Below are 19,438 nucleotides of genomic sequence, written 5' to 3' on the forward strand. Positions count from 1 at the left end.
TCCACTTGGGTACTAATCAGTTTACAACTCAATATTAATTTCAGTCTTTTATCTATTGGAGATTTATATGCCATGTGGTTTTTCAGAGACAGCTTAAAAAACTGGGTAAAAATACTGGAAAACGTAGCTGCCAATAGTCAAATCTCTGGTTGAATGTTTTGAAATGTATCTATTTCCCCTGCCATTACCAGGCAGGGTTGGCATTCTTTTTATAATGGTCTTTGGCCAAAGTGACTGATCTTGACTTGATCTGCAAACTCTATACAAAGAAAAAGTTTATGAAAGCTTTGCAGTGATGTTTATAGTCATAAGAGGAGCATCCATGCACAGGACTGAACAAATTTAATCTCTGAAAACTTCAAGCAGGGTAAAAACATATACTAAAATAGGCTGCGTTAAGACATCAGCATATGGGCTAGAGGTCTGGAGACTCTTGAACTTGTTTGCTTACACTTTTATTAGATCTGTGTGAGACATTGCGATGAAGAGTTTAATATGATGTCTCATTCTGAAGCACTGGTACAACCTTTGTAGCTAAAAGATGAACATGCTGAATATTTGTATTCTATAAGGCAAAGTGACTAATGACTCAGAACAGTTGACAGGCTGAGCAAAACACACAAGGTTTTCAGTTAGTGAAATTGCAACTTGCACTACTAAATGGCCCAGGGTCAAGGATGAATTTTCTGTGTTTCCACTAATCATCTTTCAAAAACAAGATAAGGCAACTGGCAAGCAAATGGAAGATCCACAGGAAAAGATCAAACTCCTCTACTCCCTACAAATAACCATAACTGGATTGGGGGAAAGGGGCAGAACATACCTATGCCATTGCTAAACAGCCAGGGATTGTGGATAATCAGAAGTACTGAAAGGAATTCATTCACAATTCTGCTTGAGCCAGGGATGTCATGCCAGCCCCTCTGCCTTAAATAAAGCACAAGGCATTTTTGGCTGAGATGGGTTGGGGGTACCCACTTAATGGGGGAGGAACTTGAAGAAGACACTTACAAGCAGGCTTCACCCTTCGTACACATGTATTTGCCGCATGCTGCTAACTGACCCACCCTTCCTTTTTTAAACACCATGGGATTAACTTTAGGGGCTAAGCATGTCTTTTTAGGGATCTCTTCCAACTAGTACTAGTAGAGATCCCTTACACCTGTTCTGTGTTGTTTCTAGGATGCAGTGTCATCAATAGGTCAAGTCTTACGAATGGTTAAGCCATAACTAGGGATGGCAGGAATAGTGCAAAATAAAACAGAAGCCCAAAGACTAACAACATGTATTCAAGTATAATTAGCAAGCACCCTGAGGTATCTGATGACAAAGGGCTATTCTTAAGACTGCCCATCATGTTCTTGAGTGGTGGGTGGATCAGGGAGAAGATGTACTTGATGCTGAGCAGCATCTACCAAACTCTTAGTTACTTAAGCAGCATGTGGGGGGGGGCACTGTTTTATGTGAAGGCAGGTATGACAGACTGCACTTTTTAAAAGCCTGGAAGTGCTGTACAAACAGCTAAAGGACTGTTAAGGGTTAATCCCTCACAGACACACCTTGGAGTGACAGGCTTCTCCAAGGAATCTGATTGGGTAGCATAAGCTGGAAAGAGGAGGATCTGTTTTCAGCCCAAACTGAGAGGAATGGAGTCTGAATTAGCTGGTAGACGGAGTCTGGAGCAGATTAACACTGACAGGAGAACTGGGGGAAAGTTGGCAAGGAAGTTTGAGAAGTAGGTGCAGATTCCCACTCAGGCCAAATAAATCTTCTAAGGAGAGAAGACTTTCCCTACCCAGTCAAACAAGGAGGTAGCTCTGGAGAGTGAAGAGATCCCTGGTTGAATGTGGTTGGAAACTGGCTTTGCAGACCTTCAGAGTCAGTTAAAAAAAAACTGAAGGAAAGCACTAGCGTTTGAAGAGAAGGGGTTTGGGATACTAAAAGGTGGGTACCAGCATTCTTAAACCCAAAAGAGAAAGAGAATCCTAAAAGAAAGGATACTGGAGTGTTTGGGGAAAGCTTGGGAACAAAAGCCTCTGAATATAAGGATTTAAGTATCTGTGAAGAGCATAAGAACGAAAGTCTGTGCATGTGCTGATTTTACCTCAGAGATATCTATGTTGAATTACCTCAGAATTTTTCAGCCCCTGATTTCACCTGACATTTTCCCTCTAAAATAAATTAGTTATTTTTGAATTTTAAAAATGCGCCTGGTGCCATTTCTGCTGTTGAAGGACTAAGAAGAGGGAAAGAGGAGGAGAGAACATCATAGCAGGGATAAATAAGGTTGATAGTAATGCTGGCCAGTTCTGGAACCTTTCAAACAATTCTAGATTTGCCCCAAACATTGGCAGCCAGTCTGCTGCCTTACTTGCAAAGTGCACTTTTTAAAGTGAATTGTTTGATGATGCAAATTAGCCATTTAATAAAACACAGTTTGTCATATCTTCTTCATTTGGGCAGGAGAGGTGCTGATACCATGAAATGTTTGGTGGTGAGGATTGGTAAACTGGTTGAGATGTACCCTATTAAATTAAAAATAAAAGTAAGAGAAACAAAAAATGACAAGAACAGATCAGATAATGGAAGTGAGGGGATAATACAGGGGCAAGGATGAAGGTTAGTGGAAAAGAAACCGTGCTGGTAATGTTAAAAGAGCTGGACTGTAATGGACAAGTGGCTGTCCTGCCCTCCTTTAAGTGATGTGACAGGCCTGTCACCAAGCTTTGGGAAAGAGTGTTATAATGCTGAGTGGGAGGGGAAAACTGCAAGCGAACTGTCAACTGCAACAAATTGCTATTCAGGGAGAGAAAGGGTCTTACCACTGAGGAGATCAGTGAGTCTGAAGGTCTGGCTCAGGGAGGGTAGACTGGTTAATTGTTTAAGATTGCCGAAGCAAGGCGATTTTAATTGGAAGTAAGTCTAACCTCAAGGAGAAGTAGACTATTTACCCTGGTATTGCTATGACTGGAATGTCTGGCTGGTTTGATCAACTCTTAAGGTTGGTTCTGTCATATGGGGTTTAACTGAAAGAGTTGTCATAGTTGGAGGTGGCTCTAAGCACTGAAGTAATTTGGTTAAATTCTAGATAAGCCCTTCTGTAACAGTATTTCTCTGAGAAAGAAAACTTTTACCTCAGCAAAATATTATGAAACTATGTTGTTACAGCAGCATTCTATTTCAAACATGAGATACCAAAGAAATAATAAATCCATTTCTACTTTTGTACCCCTGCATCCTGTGACTCAGTCAAAAGGAGACCTCCGAAAATGATCAGCTGAGGTCATGGGGTCTGCATGGAGGAGAAAAAAACAGGTAGGATGGGGACTATAATAAGGAGAGGAATTGGGTGAGACTGAGGGCCAAGCTAGAAGTGACAAGTTACACTTGAATGGCAAGTGGACAGACTCACATGTATTCTTCCCTGTTCACTTGTGCTCCACTTGCACTCTACTCGATCACTATGTGATCACTATGTGGTCGAGTGGAGTGCAAGTGGAGCACAAGTGAACAATACATGTGAGTCTGTCCACTTGCCATTCAAGCGTAATTCGTCACTTCTAGCTTGGCCCTGAGTGAAATATTTGGCTGGAACCAACTGGAAGGATGTTTTAAGCCTGCATAATGGTGACTACCAATTAGTGAGCTGCTTGCCATATATCAGACAATTTTACTACAATCAAATAAAAGGAAGAAAATGTAGTGTAGTGATCATCATTTGGCCCATACACGGAGTATGTTCATGACTACCAATTAGTGAGCTGCTTGCCATATAATGAATCAGACAATTTTACTACAATCAAATAAAAGGAAAAAAATGTAGTGTAGTGATCATCATTTGGCCCATACACGGAGTATGTTCATGAGCCATAGAGTTACCAACCTCCAGGTGGGACATAGAAATCTCTTGGAGTTACAACTCATCTCCAGACTACAGAGATCAGTTCCTTGGGGAAAATAACTGCTTTGGCGATTGGCATTATACCTTGCCTTCCCCAGACTCCATTCCCAACATCTCCAGGGATTTCCCAACCCAGAGCTGGAAACCTTAGCTATTCAGCATGAGGTAATAGTCACCCATGTGGAACAATTTAAACTGACATCCATCTAGTGACAACAATATGTTAAGCTAGTAGTGATCACTTTAGGGACACCAGATAACAACAGTCTCAGCTTTTCCTTGTAATTATGATTTTTTTATTTAAAAAATAACACTGAAAACTGTGATCAGGCCAAGAATAGTTGCCTGAGGGGACTAGGTAGAACTCTATGTATTGTGCTTTTCCCAACAAAAGTACATTATTAAAATGGAAGAATACCAAGCATTCCTACAAAAGACAGACCCTTGGAGAATGTAACCCCCCCTCCATTTGACTGAGGACTTTCAGCTGTAAGATTAGCCCCCAAATAACAAAGGGAAAGTAGATAAGGAAACTGACTAAAATTGCAGTTGTCAAGGAAATTACAAACCTCACAGTCCACTGAGAGATGATTCCATCCTTTGCTTGTGTCTTGACAGACTGTAATTTGTCACATATGATGAAGACTATCGATCATACATTCAGTTTCTGGGACGTTCTGGTAAATAGAGTATGCATGAACCCCAGACTCGATAAAGAATATTGCCACAGCTCCATATCTTTTCCCAGAAGCTGACCAAAAGACTGATACTAATAACAGTCAGCACGTGCATATATATCAATTTCCCTCTTTGGGAGCTTTTTTTTTTCCTTTTCAGAAAGAATTATTCATGAGATTCTTGACTGACAAGTGCAAGTGGACTGGGAAAGTGAAGGGTATTTGAGTGAAGGAAACAGGCTGTGAGAGCTTTGGCTCCTCTCCGCTTCCGTGCTATCTCACTTTCTGAAGCTCTTGTCTTAACCAGGATGGCAACGGCTGTCCTAGTCTGTGCAGCAGCTTGGAGAGTTCTACATTGTGATCTTTGTAGTAGTTTGATAGGAATGCCCTGGACTGACAAGAAGGAAAACAAAGAAGGTATTGTCAGAAAACAACAACAATCTAGGCACCTGTATTTAGTATGTCTGCAAAATGCCAGGGCAGAAAAATCTAAGTTATAGAAAGTGTTCAAAAGGGATCTGTTATAATGTCCAAACATTCACACATTATTCAGATCCTTTATCTTCATTAAGTATTGCAATGTATTTCACGTAAAATACTTTTATGCCACCTTTCTACCCAACGTAGGGGCTCCCAAGGCAACGAGTACTGGGCTACCCAATCTGATGGACTGATTATAACTGCAGACGTGATTCCACCTGAATTATAATTCCAAGAATGTGAAGGAAATCCCAGTCCTTGCAGGAAGTAGTCTTTATAGCCACAATGCCCCTCTGGAAATGCCAGTGGATGATGGGAAAGTAGGCAGGAATCATCCCTGCTGTTTCAATGCAATACAGTAGCATGGGGGGAAAGTGCCATAGCAAGAGAACAGAGCTTGCTTTGTTGCCAAAGCCTAGGTTAACTCCTAGGCTAGCACGCCCCTTACATTATAGCCTATGCAGTCCCTTACATTACACCCCTTGCAATCCAAAAACATGGCTGCAGGCCTTTAGCTCTGGTTTGACTAACGGTTCTAATGCAGATCGGTAAACAATTAGGTATGAAAAGGAATTGCTGATATAAGATCCATATGGAGGTCATCACTTATTAACAATTACCTTGTTCTTCTTAAGACTCTAGAACTCTACCCAATTTTAAACTGTAAGTGAGCTGTATTAATAAAATAGTACCTCTTGATCCATTGGTGGGTACTTTCGGCCTTTGCTTTTCCCCAGGCATTTTGTCTTTCCTCCTTCCAGCAGCTGACACCAAAAGCCTTTCTGAGGGTCAAACCTACAAAAAAATTGTTTAGATTTATGACAGTCCTACAGAAGGAATGTCAAACTCTCTCAGCAGTCTGGAAGTCATTGATGTGCAATCCTATGCAAACGTACTCCATCTCAACCTACTGAAACCAATAGACTGGAATAACCCTGCGTAGGAGTCACTATAAACTCTGCACTATAAAGTCACCGTAAAGTCACCCTTGGCAGAGATTTGAATCTGTAATCTCACAAAGATCTATTATCTATGCTCATCAGAGATGGAGCCATTTCGAAGCTATTTTAAAAACTCACGTTAAGGAATGAGCCAAACATTTAGTTCTGAATCTGTTGCCGTGGGATTTATAAAACATTGAAAAGATTCATATTTTTCCCCTACCATTCGGCAGATGTTTTAAATAGCTGAAAGATAATTGGTTGGGATGTAAAGGTAATTAGCTGCCAAATATTGTCTTGCCTTGGGCCTGTTCTTATAATAGCAAAACACCTGCATGTATCTGCATATGAGTTTATTTTAGACAAAAGGGGATTTTTCCCCCTGGCATAGCCTATTACATTGTAATCCTCACAGCTAAAATTGTCCTTAGTAGTGGCATCAATTAAAGTTAAATAAATCATTGATTAAATGGATATATTGAGAGCAGATTTATTTCTAGCTTGGATTTCCCAATCTCCTTTTTGCATAGCCAAGTACTTTTGCTGGCATTCAGTAATTTCCCAAGAGAAGAAGCAATATAGTTTGCTGTGCACAAGGAAAGAAATAAAGCTACAGAACTATGATCCTTATAATATACCTGCTTTCAGGGAAATGTATTTAACTTTGCCAAGGAGAAGTGCTAATTTGTAAATCTTTAAAGGAAAGACACAAACAAAAATCAGTTGCATGAAAGTCCTTTTTAATAACTGACCAGATTCTGGAGTATGGCCATGATCCTGTGGCAAGGATAATAGTGAGTGATTCCGCACATGTTGGATAATGCACTTCCAATCCTCTTTATAGATCATTTGGAACGGATTTTTTTGTGTGTGGAACAAAAAATCCACCTCAAACGATTGATAAAGTGCATTGAAAGTGCATTATCCAACGTGTGCGGAATCAGATTGTTAGGTTACAAAATGGGTTCAATATTTTTATAAGTGTACATAAGGAAGGTATAAAAGAGAAAGAAACAGAAACATTGTGAGAAAAAGGGATTGCAAAGGATTGCATTTTACTGATCATAAAGACCAACTGAATCTTATAGACTGGATGAAATGGAATGTCGATGCAGAACTGGGAGGAATTATTTTTAATTGGAAGGCAAATGATAGTTGATAAGAGGCAGTTAGAATACAGACATAAAAGAGGGGAAGGGGGGAGAGAAGGTGGTAACTGAAGTACTTGGGAGTTTTTACTGTTAACTATTGTCCGGGGCGGGGCTGGACTTAGGGAACTCCCCCAGGGACATCGACCCCAGAAACAAGGCTTGCAGCCCCCCAGTCCAGCCCTACCACCCTTAACGCTCACCCAGCCAGGAGAGGACAGACATCAAAGAAGCCCCAGCCCCAAAAAAGCCCCCCCCCTCCAGCGCAGGAAGCTCAGGCAAAGCCTCAACAACAGGAGGCAGGCTAGGTGGCGTCTCCTGGGTCCCAACGACTGCCAGTTACCCAGTCAGGGCTCCAGGGCAGCCTCTTTCCTCAGCCCAGGGGAAGAACAACAGCCCAGCCAGGGGAAGAAGAGGCAGAGGGCAGAGACAGCCAGCCAGCACCAACTCAAGCAGCAGGCCAAAGGCAGCAAAGGAGGCACTAGGCCACAATTAAACCAAAATTATTATGGACGCAATCCCTGAATTATCTAGGGCTGCAATCCTAAGAACACTTTACTGAATAAAATGGAACTTCCCTCCAAGTAGAACCTCTTAGACCAGTTCTCAAAGGCCCTTTTCGCACTTACGGTTTAAACCGCCATTTATGAGCATTCGCCCCGATCGCAGTGGCTTCGGCATTGCACCTGTTCATTTCACACTGTCCACTGCAATTTCGATTTGGTGTCTGTGCTTCATTTCAAAACCTCGGTGCAATTTTGGGCTTTTGGGGCCTTGCAATTCACGTCACACTTTTTTAAAAAAAATTCAGCATGCGTAGTAACGTTGCAATGTTGGAACCCTTCCCCCCTTTTTGCTGATTGGGCTGTCCCCTGCCCACCGGAGAGGCAATTGGTGGCAGAGTTCTGGGGGAAAACATATACCACTCTCATTTTTTTAAATCAAGCCAGGAAAGGGTTAAAATGCTGCCGATTAATCTCCTCCCAGGAAACAGAGGCTTGTTTCCAAAGGGCTGTGCAAAATGCTTGGGTTTCCCCCCCCCTTTTTGGCAAAGTCTGAAACATACCTGGGAGGGAGGGAAAAGCAGCCATTTAATCCTTTCCTGGCTTTTAAAGCCAGGAAGAAAGTGCAGGAACATTACAACGTTGCAACCCATTCTTGTCTTTAAAAAAAAAAAGAATGTGTGTGCATACCCTAAGGGAGGAAGGAGAAAGCAGCTATTTAACACTTTCCTTGATTTTAAAGCTAGCAGGGAATTAGCAGCAAGCTTAGGAATCATTCCTGGCTTTTGAAAAAAAATAAAACAGCATGCATACCGGGAGGAAGGAAACCAACGAAGAAGCAGCCTTATGACCCTCAGCTCGCTTTACTAAAAAAAATGGTGGACAAGGAGTTCAGAGAGCTGAGGAGGGTGGGAGTGGTTAATTCTGCACAAACCAATCAGCTCCCAGGGAAAAGGAGAGGGGGGAGAAGAGAAGCAAAAAGGAGGCAAAAGTGTTCACATTAGCAAAATGCGGGCCAGCTGCCAGTCAGCAGCGAACTTAAAAAAACATCGGGGTATGTCCGCAGGGGGAAAAATCGGGGATACAGCGGACAAAAAGCGAGATTGCATCCCATGACTGCTTTTAAGTGTGAAAACCTTGCAAACATGGGATGTGGAACAGGTACAAACGCTCTCTAAAAAACGAGTGTGAAATGTACCAAAGTCTTCAGACAGCCACAGATTCAATTTTGGAAGTAGTTCCTTAAAGGATACAAATTAGTCCAATTTTAGGCCAATTTGTTGGACTTGCAAAAGGAGGGCAAACTTTAAAGAATATTTATCGATTGTGTGATCCCAGGTTAGTAAGCTGGAGTCAGGAAATTCAATACAAGACACTAGTTTTGAATTTAAAGAAAAGTTAAACATATTTCTTTGAGAACCTGATTGCAATATGATATATGGGGCCCTGGAGAAAGAATGGAAATTCTGGTGCCACCTGTAGTTGCAAGTTATCATTTGTTGAAAGTACTCAGTGGGCAAAGTGGTTCCTTGGCAAAAATGCTTTTTGCCCAAGTTCTCCTCTACTTTAAGCTGAACTGATCCATTGTCCCCATGGTCCAAATACTCTAACTTTCCAAGCATGGCTGTTTTTATCTTCTTTGAAATTGGGGAGGGACTTCGCCCTCTGTTATTCATTGGGTCAAGGCCAAAGGAAATTTCTTCATCTGCTACTTCCTCCACTATCCAGTAGATGATGCTAACATATCACTTAACCTTTACACTATATTCACTATATTGCCCTTATTATTAATTTGGTAGCCAGGCCACTACTCTTTTAAGCAATTACTCATAGACTGGGTACTTTGTGTGAGGTTTATATCTGACTGTGACTTTTTTATGGGGGATGAAGATACGATGAGGGATCTAATTTTGAACTAAGAACAATTTGTTCTCAAAAACTATAAGGTCCTTCTCCCAAAAAAGGGACAATTGATTGTAGAGCTATACAATGCAGCAGAAATTCCACCATTAACAACAGAAATGTGGTTGCTGTATGAGAAACTTAACAGACAAAGGAAAGTGTCTGGTTTATTGTACAGTACTTGAGTACAAGTTGGATTGAGAGAAGGAAACAAAGAATAAGAGAAACCATTAGGATCACTTAAGTAACACTCCTAAGAAAAATCTTAAGATTGCAATGTCATTGGAGAAAATATTTAACTGTGCCACATTGAAGTTCTCATGCATAAAACCTCATGTAATTTCCTCATTCCTGTTGCCTTTTTGGAAGAATTTTTCTCAGTTAAACAGAGATATTCAGGTAATGCCATGCAATTCCATGTTCTTTGTCCAGTCTAGCTATTAAGCTATGATGTAAAGGGAGTAGCTTATCATAAGCTACACACACTGCCTTATAAACATTGGCTGGAAACTTTCCAGCCCTGGGCCTTTATGAAGCAAAGGCCAGGGCAAAATGCTCCAAGGCATTAAAACTATGAATGTCCCTACTTTCTCCTCAGTTAGGAAACTTAGGATAATGCTGGATTTGAGACAATATTTATGTAGGGAATAACTAAGTACCTGCTGTATATGGAACAAAGAGTGTTAAAAGGGCCAAGAATCCTACATAGGTTTATATTTATGATTTCTGCCACACATTCCCATTTCCTCAGAGGAAATTTCCCCATTTCCCTGCCTAGCATAATGCTAGATGAAAGAAGATATCGAAATAATAGTTCCTCCTGTCTATTGCATCCAAAAGTGATTCCTAAAACTTCCCTGTGTATGGAATCTCCCCTAAACCAGCTTTGGTTGCCCTAAGGGCACTGAACTCAATGTGAGAACACCCAGAGAAGATTATGAGTTTCAGGGAAACATGTCATGTCACTCAAAGCACACCCATGGAATTCAGATCTTCCTTTTTTAAAAAAACGAACTTTCACCTGGTATTAAGATAATTTTTGATCTCTGCATAGCCAGGATGATAACAAAGGATAATGAAAGGATAAAAGGGACTCACGTTAGAGCTTCTGAATAATTATAATGAGGAGAAACTCCCAGAAACTTCTGAACTTCATCCATTACAGTAGCTGGGTCACTTCTGAGCTGCTGTCCATCAACAATGAGCAACTACACAGGAAGACATATTGCTTCTTTAAATACAAAGCTCAAATGAAGACAATGGTAGCTTAGTGTGCTTTATGAGACATCTAGACAAAATATAGTTTTTTTGTGACAGAGACATAAGTAGTGTATCTGTTCTAAGCCATGGGATAACGGGTAAAGGCCTCATGTGTTAGTAATCCATGAATACTGTAAAAATAAAATTTCATAAAACAAGAGAACGAAAATAAACACTGGGCTAGGACGGTCACACATCTGCATCAGATGTGCAACAAAACCCTCTACTCCACTTGGTGGGATGATATAGGCGCTGATATAAGAGAGGTCATCTTGAACAGTTGGGTCATTTTTATGAATGCAAAGAATAGCTAAAAATCATCATAAAACTGCTGCTAGCATATAGAATAACTTTTTAAAGAAACACAGAACTAGAATTTTTTAAAGATTCCAAACTAAACTAATGGTTCCTGCCATGCATATCATAGATGCAGGCCCAGTTTGATTGCACAAATAGCAGTAACGGAGCCACATAAATGGTACAGTGTGAGATTAGTGCTGTGGCACATGTTCCTATGGCAAAGAGATGGGGACAGCACTCCTATGGTGCACAGCGGCATGCAGTCCAAATGTTGTGCCCCCGTATTCTCTGAGGCTCACCTCTTTGATGTCTGATGCAACCAATTGGGACAGCAAAAGGTCTTGGACCAATCCTATGATGCATATAGTTATGTATGTACATGGGATTCATAGGATTGTACACACAGAGAGACCTTCAAGGCATGAAGCAAGCTGTTCCTTATTCTCCATCTCCATGACGACACATCAGCTAAAGTCAACTGCAACTTCTCTGGTACTATTGAACTCCTCTCATTGGAGATGACAAATATAAAAATGGATTGATAGATCCTGCTGTGGCTTAGGAAACAGTATGCAGCTTTTAAAGTTTCCTGGCTGGATAGCATTAGTTGTGAGCTTATTTTAAATTATTGAAATTTTGAGTGCCCATTATTAATTCTGAGTGCACAATGATGGCACTTGAGTGCCTTTGGTAAGTGCTCGCTGTAGCCACTCCTGTAAAATTAATCCCTCCAGCTCGGCAAACATTAAGAGAGGCCCATTTTACAAGGAAGAGAGCAGCACAGTAAAGTCACCACATTCATTCGGATAAAATTAGACCTGACCTATATGTGGCATTCCCAGTTGTGAATGGCAGTGGCATACTGAACTTTCTATGTGATGTAGTCATCCATGTGGCAAAACCTGTTGAATGCTACAGGTGCTAAATGGCACAGACATCACATATACATGATTTCAGGGGCTTCCTCCATTTTGCAGCTGCAGGGTAAGGCCTGAGGTTTGGCTCCATGCAACAAAGGGCTATGACATAGTAGGAATTACTGAGACTTGGTGGGATGATTCCCATGACTGGAATGTGCTAGTGGATGGGTATGAGTTGTTCAAGAAAAACCGGAAGAGTAGAAGAGGAGGTGGAGTGGCATTGTATGTGAGGAGAGGGCTTGATTGTCAAGAAGTTATGGAGAATGGGGTGGACAGCCCGGTGGAAAGTATATGGGTAGAAATAAGGGGAGGAAGGACAAAGGGTATTATTGTTGGAGTCTGCTACAGACCACCTGACCAGCGAGAAGAAACGGATGCTGCCCTCTTTGAACAGATTGGCAGAGTATCCAGACATCAGAACCTTGTAATTATGTGTGACTTCAACTTCCCCGATGTGTGCTGGGAGACAGGCTCAGCAAAGCGTCATGAATCACGCAATTTCCTGATCTGCCTGGCCGATAACTTCCTTTTTCAAAAGGTGGAGGAAGCTACAAGGGGTTCGGCCATACTAGACTTGATATTAACCAACAGGGAAGAATTGGTAGATGAGATGAAGGTGGTGGGGACCTTAGGGGGAAGTGACCATGTCCTTCTTGAATTCCAGTTGCTGTGGGGAGCCAAGGAAGTTCGTAGCCAGACTCGTAGGTTAGATTTTCGTAGGGCCAACTTCGATGAACTCAGAGGCTTGATGAGAGTCATTCCGTGGGGGAGTGTGCTGGAAGGAAAAGGAGCGAGTGAAGGGTGGGCCATCCTCAAACACGAGCTTTTGCAAGCTCAAGCCTTCACTATCCCAGCAAGACGGAAACATGGTAAGGGCTCCAAGAAACCGATGTGGATGCACAGAGAGCTCCAGAATAAGCTAAGGGAGAAAAAGGAAATGTTCAGGAAATGGAGAGAAGGACAGACCTCTAAAGAGGAGTATATGAGGGTTACTAGGTACTGCAGATCAGCCATCAGAGAGGCCAAAGCTCAGTACGAGCTGGGTCTGGACAGGAGGGCTCGCTACAACAAGAAAAACTTCTACAGATATGTGAGAAGCAAACACAAGGTAAAAGAGGCAATTGGACCACTGTTGGGAGTAGATTTCGAAACTCTGATGCAGGACAGAGAAAAAGCAGACAGGCTTAATGACTTTTTTGCCTCTGTTTTCTCCCTGAAGAACTCAGGCACATCTAGAGATAGTAGAAAATGTGGCAGGACACCTGAGTGGCTAATTGACATTGACAGAGAGGTAGTGGAGAGGCATCTGGCTGCACTGGATGAATACAAATCCCCTGGGCCAGATGGGGTGCACCCAAGAGTGCTGAAAGAACTTTCTAGAGAACTTGCAGAACCCCTGTCCATCATCTTCAAGGCCTCCTGGAGGACTGGGGATGTGCCACAAGATTGGAGAAGAGCGAATGTTATCCCAATCTTTAAGAAAGGGAGGAAGGATGACCCGGGAAACTACAGGCCAGTCAGTCTGACTTCTGTTGCTGGGAAGATATTAGAACAGATTTTAAAGGGATCAATCTGTAAGCATCTGAAGGACCGCTCAGTGATCCAGGGAAGTCAGCATGGTTTTGTTCCTAACAGATCCTGCCAGACCAACCTGGTTTCCTTCTTTGATCGAGTGACCAGCTTACTGGATCGGGGGAACTCTGTTGACGTGATTTATCTGGATTTCAGTAAAGCTTTTGATAAAGTCCCCCATGACATTCTGATGGGCAAACTGGAAGACTGTGGAGTAGACTATAGGACAGTTCGGTGGATAGGGAACTGGTTGGAGGACCGCACTCAAAGAGTGGTGGTCAACAGCGTTTCATCAGATTGGAGGGAGGTGTCCAGTGGGGTGCCGCAGGGCTTGGTTTTGGGCCCGGTACTTTTCAATATTTTTATCAATGATCTGGATGAAGGAGTGGAAGGGCTGCTCATTTAATTTGCTGAAGATACCAAATTGGGAGGGGTAGTAAACACCCAAGAAGATAGAATTAAAATTCAACAAGACCTGAATACTCTGGAGAAGTGGGCAGCTGTGAATAGGATGCAATTCAACAAAGTGCGCAGTATTACATCTGGGCCACAAAAATGAGAAGCACAAATACTGGATGGGGGATACACTTCTGGGCAGTATGTGAAAGGGATCTTGGGGTAATAGTGGACTGTAAACTGAATATGAGCAGTCGGTGTGATGCGGTGGCAAAAAAGGCTAATTCAATCCTGGGTTGTATCAAAGGGGCCATAGCATCGAAATCGCAGGAGGTCATAGCCCCTCTCTATACTGCCTTGGTCAGGCCACACCTGGAGTATTGTGTGCAGTTCTGGAGGCCCCACTTCAAAAAGGATGTGGACAAATTCGAGAGGGTGCAGAGGAGAGCGACGAGGATGATCAGGGGTCGGGAGACTGAGCCCTACAAGAAAGGCTGAGGGCCTTGGGAATGTTTAGTTTGGAGAAGAGGAGGTTGAGGGGGGACATGATTGCTCTCTAAAGGCTGTCATTTGGAGGAGGGCAGGGAGCTGTTCCAGTTGGCAGCAGAGGGTAGGACGCGAAGCAGTGGGCTAAAACTACATGCACACTGGATATTAGGAAAAACTTCTTCACCGTCAGAGTAGTTCAAAAGTGGAATCAGCTGCCTAGGGAGGTGGTGAGCTCCCCCTCACTGGCAGTTTTCAAGAAGAGGCTGGATGAATACTTGTCAGAGATGCTTTAGGCTGATCCTGCACTGGGCAGGGGGTTGGACTAGAGGGTCTGTATGGCCCCTTCCAACTCTATGATTCTATGATTCTATGATTCTAAAGATAGACACATGTTTTTGGAATAAAACAGGCCACAACTTTATTGATTACAGCCATTGGATCACTGGCACTACCAGTTTGGTGTAGTGGTTAAGAGAGGCAAGAATCTAATCTGGAGGGCCTGGTTTAATTCCCCACTCCTCCACTTGAAGCCAGCTGGGTGACCTTGGGCAAGACATAGCTCTCTGAGAGCTCTTTCAGCCTCACCCACCTCACAAGGTGATTGTTGCGATGATAATAATAACACAGTTTGTAAACTGCTCTGAGTGGGCATTAAGTTGTCCTGAAGAGTGGTATATAAATCCAATGTTGTTGTTATTGGGATGGATCCACTGCATCGGACAACTTAACTGCTGTCTGATTGCCCCAAACCGCAACTGCCTGGCACCAACCATGGGTTGGCAGGTGATGTGACTCCACCGGGCACTGCCCAGTGGTTTTCTACCATCCAGAAGTGAAGCCGTACAATAGCCCCCAAGCTAGGCACGTCCCCACTTGGCTTCTCCTGAATCCCTTAAGGGTATCCCCTAGCCATGGGTGAGACAGCCAGCCGGCATAGTCTCACCCCTGATGGATCACACATTCTGTTTTTTAATCTGGCAAGTTATTTTGCTGAAAGACGCAAGAAGCAGGAGGCCTGAGAGCCAAATGAGGTTCCTTAAGCCCCTAAATGAGAAGACAAGGTGTATTCCATTCCCAAATGTTTCATACTCAGGAGACAGCATTGTCCAAATTAAACTGTTATGAAAGAAAAAATGAAAAGTCTATTACATACATTTTAGCCTTTAATATACTAAATCTAAATATACTAAGATTAATGCACATGAAAAGCGGAAGGTAGGGAAGTGTGGATTCGGCCTCAGTGGGTTGCCCTTGGAGAAAATGGTCACATGGCTGGTGGCCCCACCCCCTGATCTCCAGACAGATTGCCCTCCGCAGCGTGGAGGGCAATCTAAACTGCCCTCTGTCTGGAGGTTGGGGGGCAGGGCCACCAGCCATGTGACCATTGTCAAGAGGGTCGGGAACTCCGTTCCACTGCGTTCCTGCTGAAAAAAAGCCCTGACTGGACTGAATGCTGCCTAGGGGATCCTTGCTTTTCCAGATGTGTTTGTAGTGTGAAGATGTAAAGTTCACATACAAATAAGTGTCTCTAATAAGACTAACAAAGATATGTGAACTTTCTTGGTACAAGCATGAATTTTTTATTTGCCAGTCATAAAAAGTACTGGAAAAAATATTCCTAAATGTTTGGGTACCAAGCTCCAGTTTTCAGTTCCTGAGGGAGTTTTCCAGTTCTCCCTAAAATGCTCCTCTATCTAGAACACTGAAGTGCTTTGTCTTTTTAGATGAGCACAAGATGTATGATTGTGATTTATCAATTCATTATTAAACACATTACAATATACATTATTAAACATATTACAATATTAAACATACCAAGTTGTGATGATAGCTTATTATGGGGAAGTGTTTGGTTGAATAACAAATTACCTGTGAAGTGGGAAAGTATCTTAGCCATCTTTCAATATGGACCGCGTACCATCCAGGGGTCAAGCAGCGTTTCTGCAGAGCCTTTAACTCAGAGGGTGCCCAGTCGTCTGATGTAATCACTTCATAGAAACTGAACTTCAAAGCAGCAGGGTCTTCATGAGAACGCTGGTGCTAGTGAAGAAGACTGGATGTCAAAGAACAACTAATCGAGGGGTGGGTGGGTGTGCTTGTAGCTGATATTTGCCCAACCTGATTTGCATCACCTTTGAGTTTGCTGCAGCTTCAACTGCAGCTTTTGTTAGTGGCTATTGTAGAAGTGTGGGTGCTATAATTGTCATTATCATTTTTTAAAAATTAATATTAAATTTCTTTTAAACTGATCTGTCGTTCTCCTAAACTAAGATGAGAACAGTTTCTGATACCTAAATGTCTGGCATCTTTGCTATCCTAACCTCAGTTACACTCTTCTAAGACCCTCAAGGTCAATGAGCTTACAAGGGCATAACTTTGTTTAGGATGCATGATTAATTCTATGGCTTCTGTAGGGCATGAAAGTTTTTCTATACTTGTTGCTGATGACTGAATGCAGAACACAGCTAAATTGGGAGAAACTGAGCCTTTGGCAAAGGTTTACAACAGAAGTAATGAATGCTAAAAACTATTAAACTGCTAACAGTTACCATCTTCCTCTATAAACATCTATTCTATAATAATCATATGGCTCCAAAAAACAACTACTCAGAAAACAAAGAAAACAAGCAAGTAGATTATATAACTAACTCCAAACAACCCTGTTGATGGATATAGATTTGGAGGTTTTTTATATACTTATTTTTATATACTAAACCTATGCTTTTTCAGTATTACATGCTTTGCACTTTTTCTATGCTCAGGAGCCAAAGTAGTACTTGTAATGTAACCTGTAAGAATTTGACACTTGAAACAAGAAGACTTGAAACTGTAAGAACTGATATACTGCTTTTAGGACTGCACTTATATTATATGTTATATTATTCTATAGATTCCAATAGAAATCAGTACCAGAGAGCCTTTTGTAGAAAACTGATTTGATGCAGCAAGCTGGTTTTGGCCACCTGTGGTATTATCTTCCTTAAAGCTGAGAAGGAACTGGGGAAAAGGGGAAAACTGTGAAGACTGGAATTCCCCCAAAAAGAGGGGCCAGCCCAGAATTGCATCTTCAAATCAGAACTGACCCTAGATATGTTACGAGCCAGTAAGATATCAAATATTAGAATATTGTAATATTGTTATGATTATCTGAAAGTATTAATTGCCTGTGTTTCTATTGTAATTTTTTTTTTTATAATTTTTTTTATTTTTCATAACTACAAAACACTACACCAGACTATCACAAGGAAAGGGAAGAGGGAAGGGACAAAGGGGAGTGGAAAAAGAAAAAGGGGGGGGGAATGAACTACAAACACTAAACACTACACTTCAATGTTTCCCTTCATACTGTCATAATACAAAAATAGCTCCATAGAATAATGATGGAGTGGTTAATCATACAGAGAATAAACATTTCAAATTCTGATTAAACTTTCCTCCCCCTTCTGGGTCCCGGACGCAATTCTCTCTGTGCAACTGCTGTTGCAATGCTCTCCTCCTCCCCCCCCCTCCGGCTCCTCCTTTTCTTCGTTCTTGGTGCAGCAGAGTTCTGGGTTTTTATTCTCAAAATCCTTTAGTTGATCTTCTGATAATATCTTATAGGCCTGATCTTTATATCTGAACCATAGTCCTTCCGGGAATAACCATTTGTACTTTATTCCATGGTCCCTCAGAAGAGCTGCAAACTTTTTATATTTAAAACGCCGTTTCCGGACTAGAAATGGAACGTCCTTCAAAATCTTGACTTTCAAACCCATAAAGTCCAAATCCGCATTGTATGAGTTATATAGGATGGTGTCCCGACTCTTTTTAGTTGAAAAGTCAATAATGATCTCACGAGGCAACTGTCGCTTTGTTGCATATTTTGAAGAAGCCCGACGGACCTCCAAAATGGCGCTTTTAACCTCTTCTTTAGTCGTCCTCGCGGGTGTCGCCAGTAGTTCCGAGACCAAATCCCACAGATCCTCATTTTCCTCCTCTTTCACGTTTTGGAGACGCAAAATTGTCTGCGTTCGTTCCACTTGTAGCCCGATCAGTTGGTTCTCCACCAACTTCAGCTCCTTTTTTGTAGCCTTCACAAGTGACGCACTTTCCAGAGCAGACTTTTCTGCCCCCCCCGCTGCTGCCTTAATGGTTTTCACCTCGCTTTCAATTAAGCCCACCCTTTGATCAGTTTCGTTCAGCTTGTCAACAAAGGGTTTTATGGCTTCCACCACCGCCCTGCGCACCAATTCTTCGAGCGACTCCCCTTTCTGCAAGGTGGCCGAGATTGACTTACCGAGAGCGGGACTTTGCTTCTTTGCTGCCATTTGGGGGGGGGGGGGCGCCAACAAAATTCTGGAACTCCACGAAGGGGAAGAGCGAGTCTTCTTCAGAGCAACCTCTCCTTCACAAACGCTTGTAGAACAGAAGGGATTCGCTTGTTTACAGGCTTCCGCCTGTTTCTTTTACTTGCCGTTTCTCGTTGCCCGGCGGCACTCGAGGCGCCGCGCACATCTGCCGGCCTCCATAGGGACAAACGGGCAATTCCCTCCCCGCATTGATTTCGGGGAGTTCTTCCCGCCGCGTCCCGGACCCTGGCTCCCTCCCTGGGAGTCCTGGGGGCTAATCCTTGCAGATCAGCCGCCCGGTCAGGGTGCCCGGTCGTTTCCTCCCGGACCAGCCGAGAGGAGCGTCCGGCATGGCTGAGAAAACGAAACCGAATCGTTTCTATTGTAATTTTGATGAGCTCTGGACACAAGGAGACCACCTACTCCTGTGAAAAGGGGCTCCTCCATTGTTTAAATTAAACAATCATATATTGCTTCATTCTACAGGACTCCGTGGTGTGTGTGTCTCTTATTGTGATAGGTGAGAGGGACACCTAAGGCACAAGTTTGTGCATAACACTGTTTTAAGCACTAAAATCTTTCAAAAACTAGAACCTAGCTTCTCACAGCAGAGACTTAAAT

At 42.5% G+C, this 19,438-nt stretch overlaps 1 protein-coding gene across 2 annotated transcripts in view; it reads right to left on the bottom strand.

The window, feature by feature from the left end:
* Positions 1–4,768: 4,768 nt before the first annotated feature.
* Positions 4,769–19,438, bottom strand: part of NDST4 (N-deacetylase and N-sulfotransferase 4) — a 197,523-nt gene continuing 182,853 nt past the window's right edge. Inside the window, exons 10-13 of one of the 2 annotated variants that reach the window (XM_054990025.1) lie at positions 16,359–16,529; positions 10,651–10,760; positions 5,751–5,853; positions 4,769–4,971 (exon numbers count right to left, since the gene is read on the bottom strand). In XM_054990025.1, coding sequence (XP_054846000.1) covers positions 4,852–4,971; positions 5,751–5,853; positions 10,651–10,760; positions 16,359–16,529 — 504 coding nt within the window. In that variant the 3' untranslated portion in view covers positions 4,769–4,851. The remainder of the gene's footprint in view (positions 4,972–5,750; positions 5,854–10,650; positions 10,761–16,358; positions 16,530–19,438) is intronic. The other variant, XM_054990026.1, reaches the window with a different exon arrangement.

Source organism: Eublepharis macularius, chromosome 10 (assembly GCF_028583425.1).
Source record: "Eublepharis macularius isolate TG4126 chromosome 10, MPM_Emac_v1.0, whole genome shotgun sequence".
Classification (NCBI taxonomy): domain Eukaryota; kingdom Metazoa; phylum Chordata; class Lepidosauria; order Squamata; family Eublepharidae; genus Eublepharis; species Eublepharis macularius.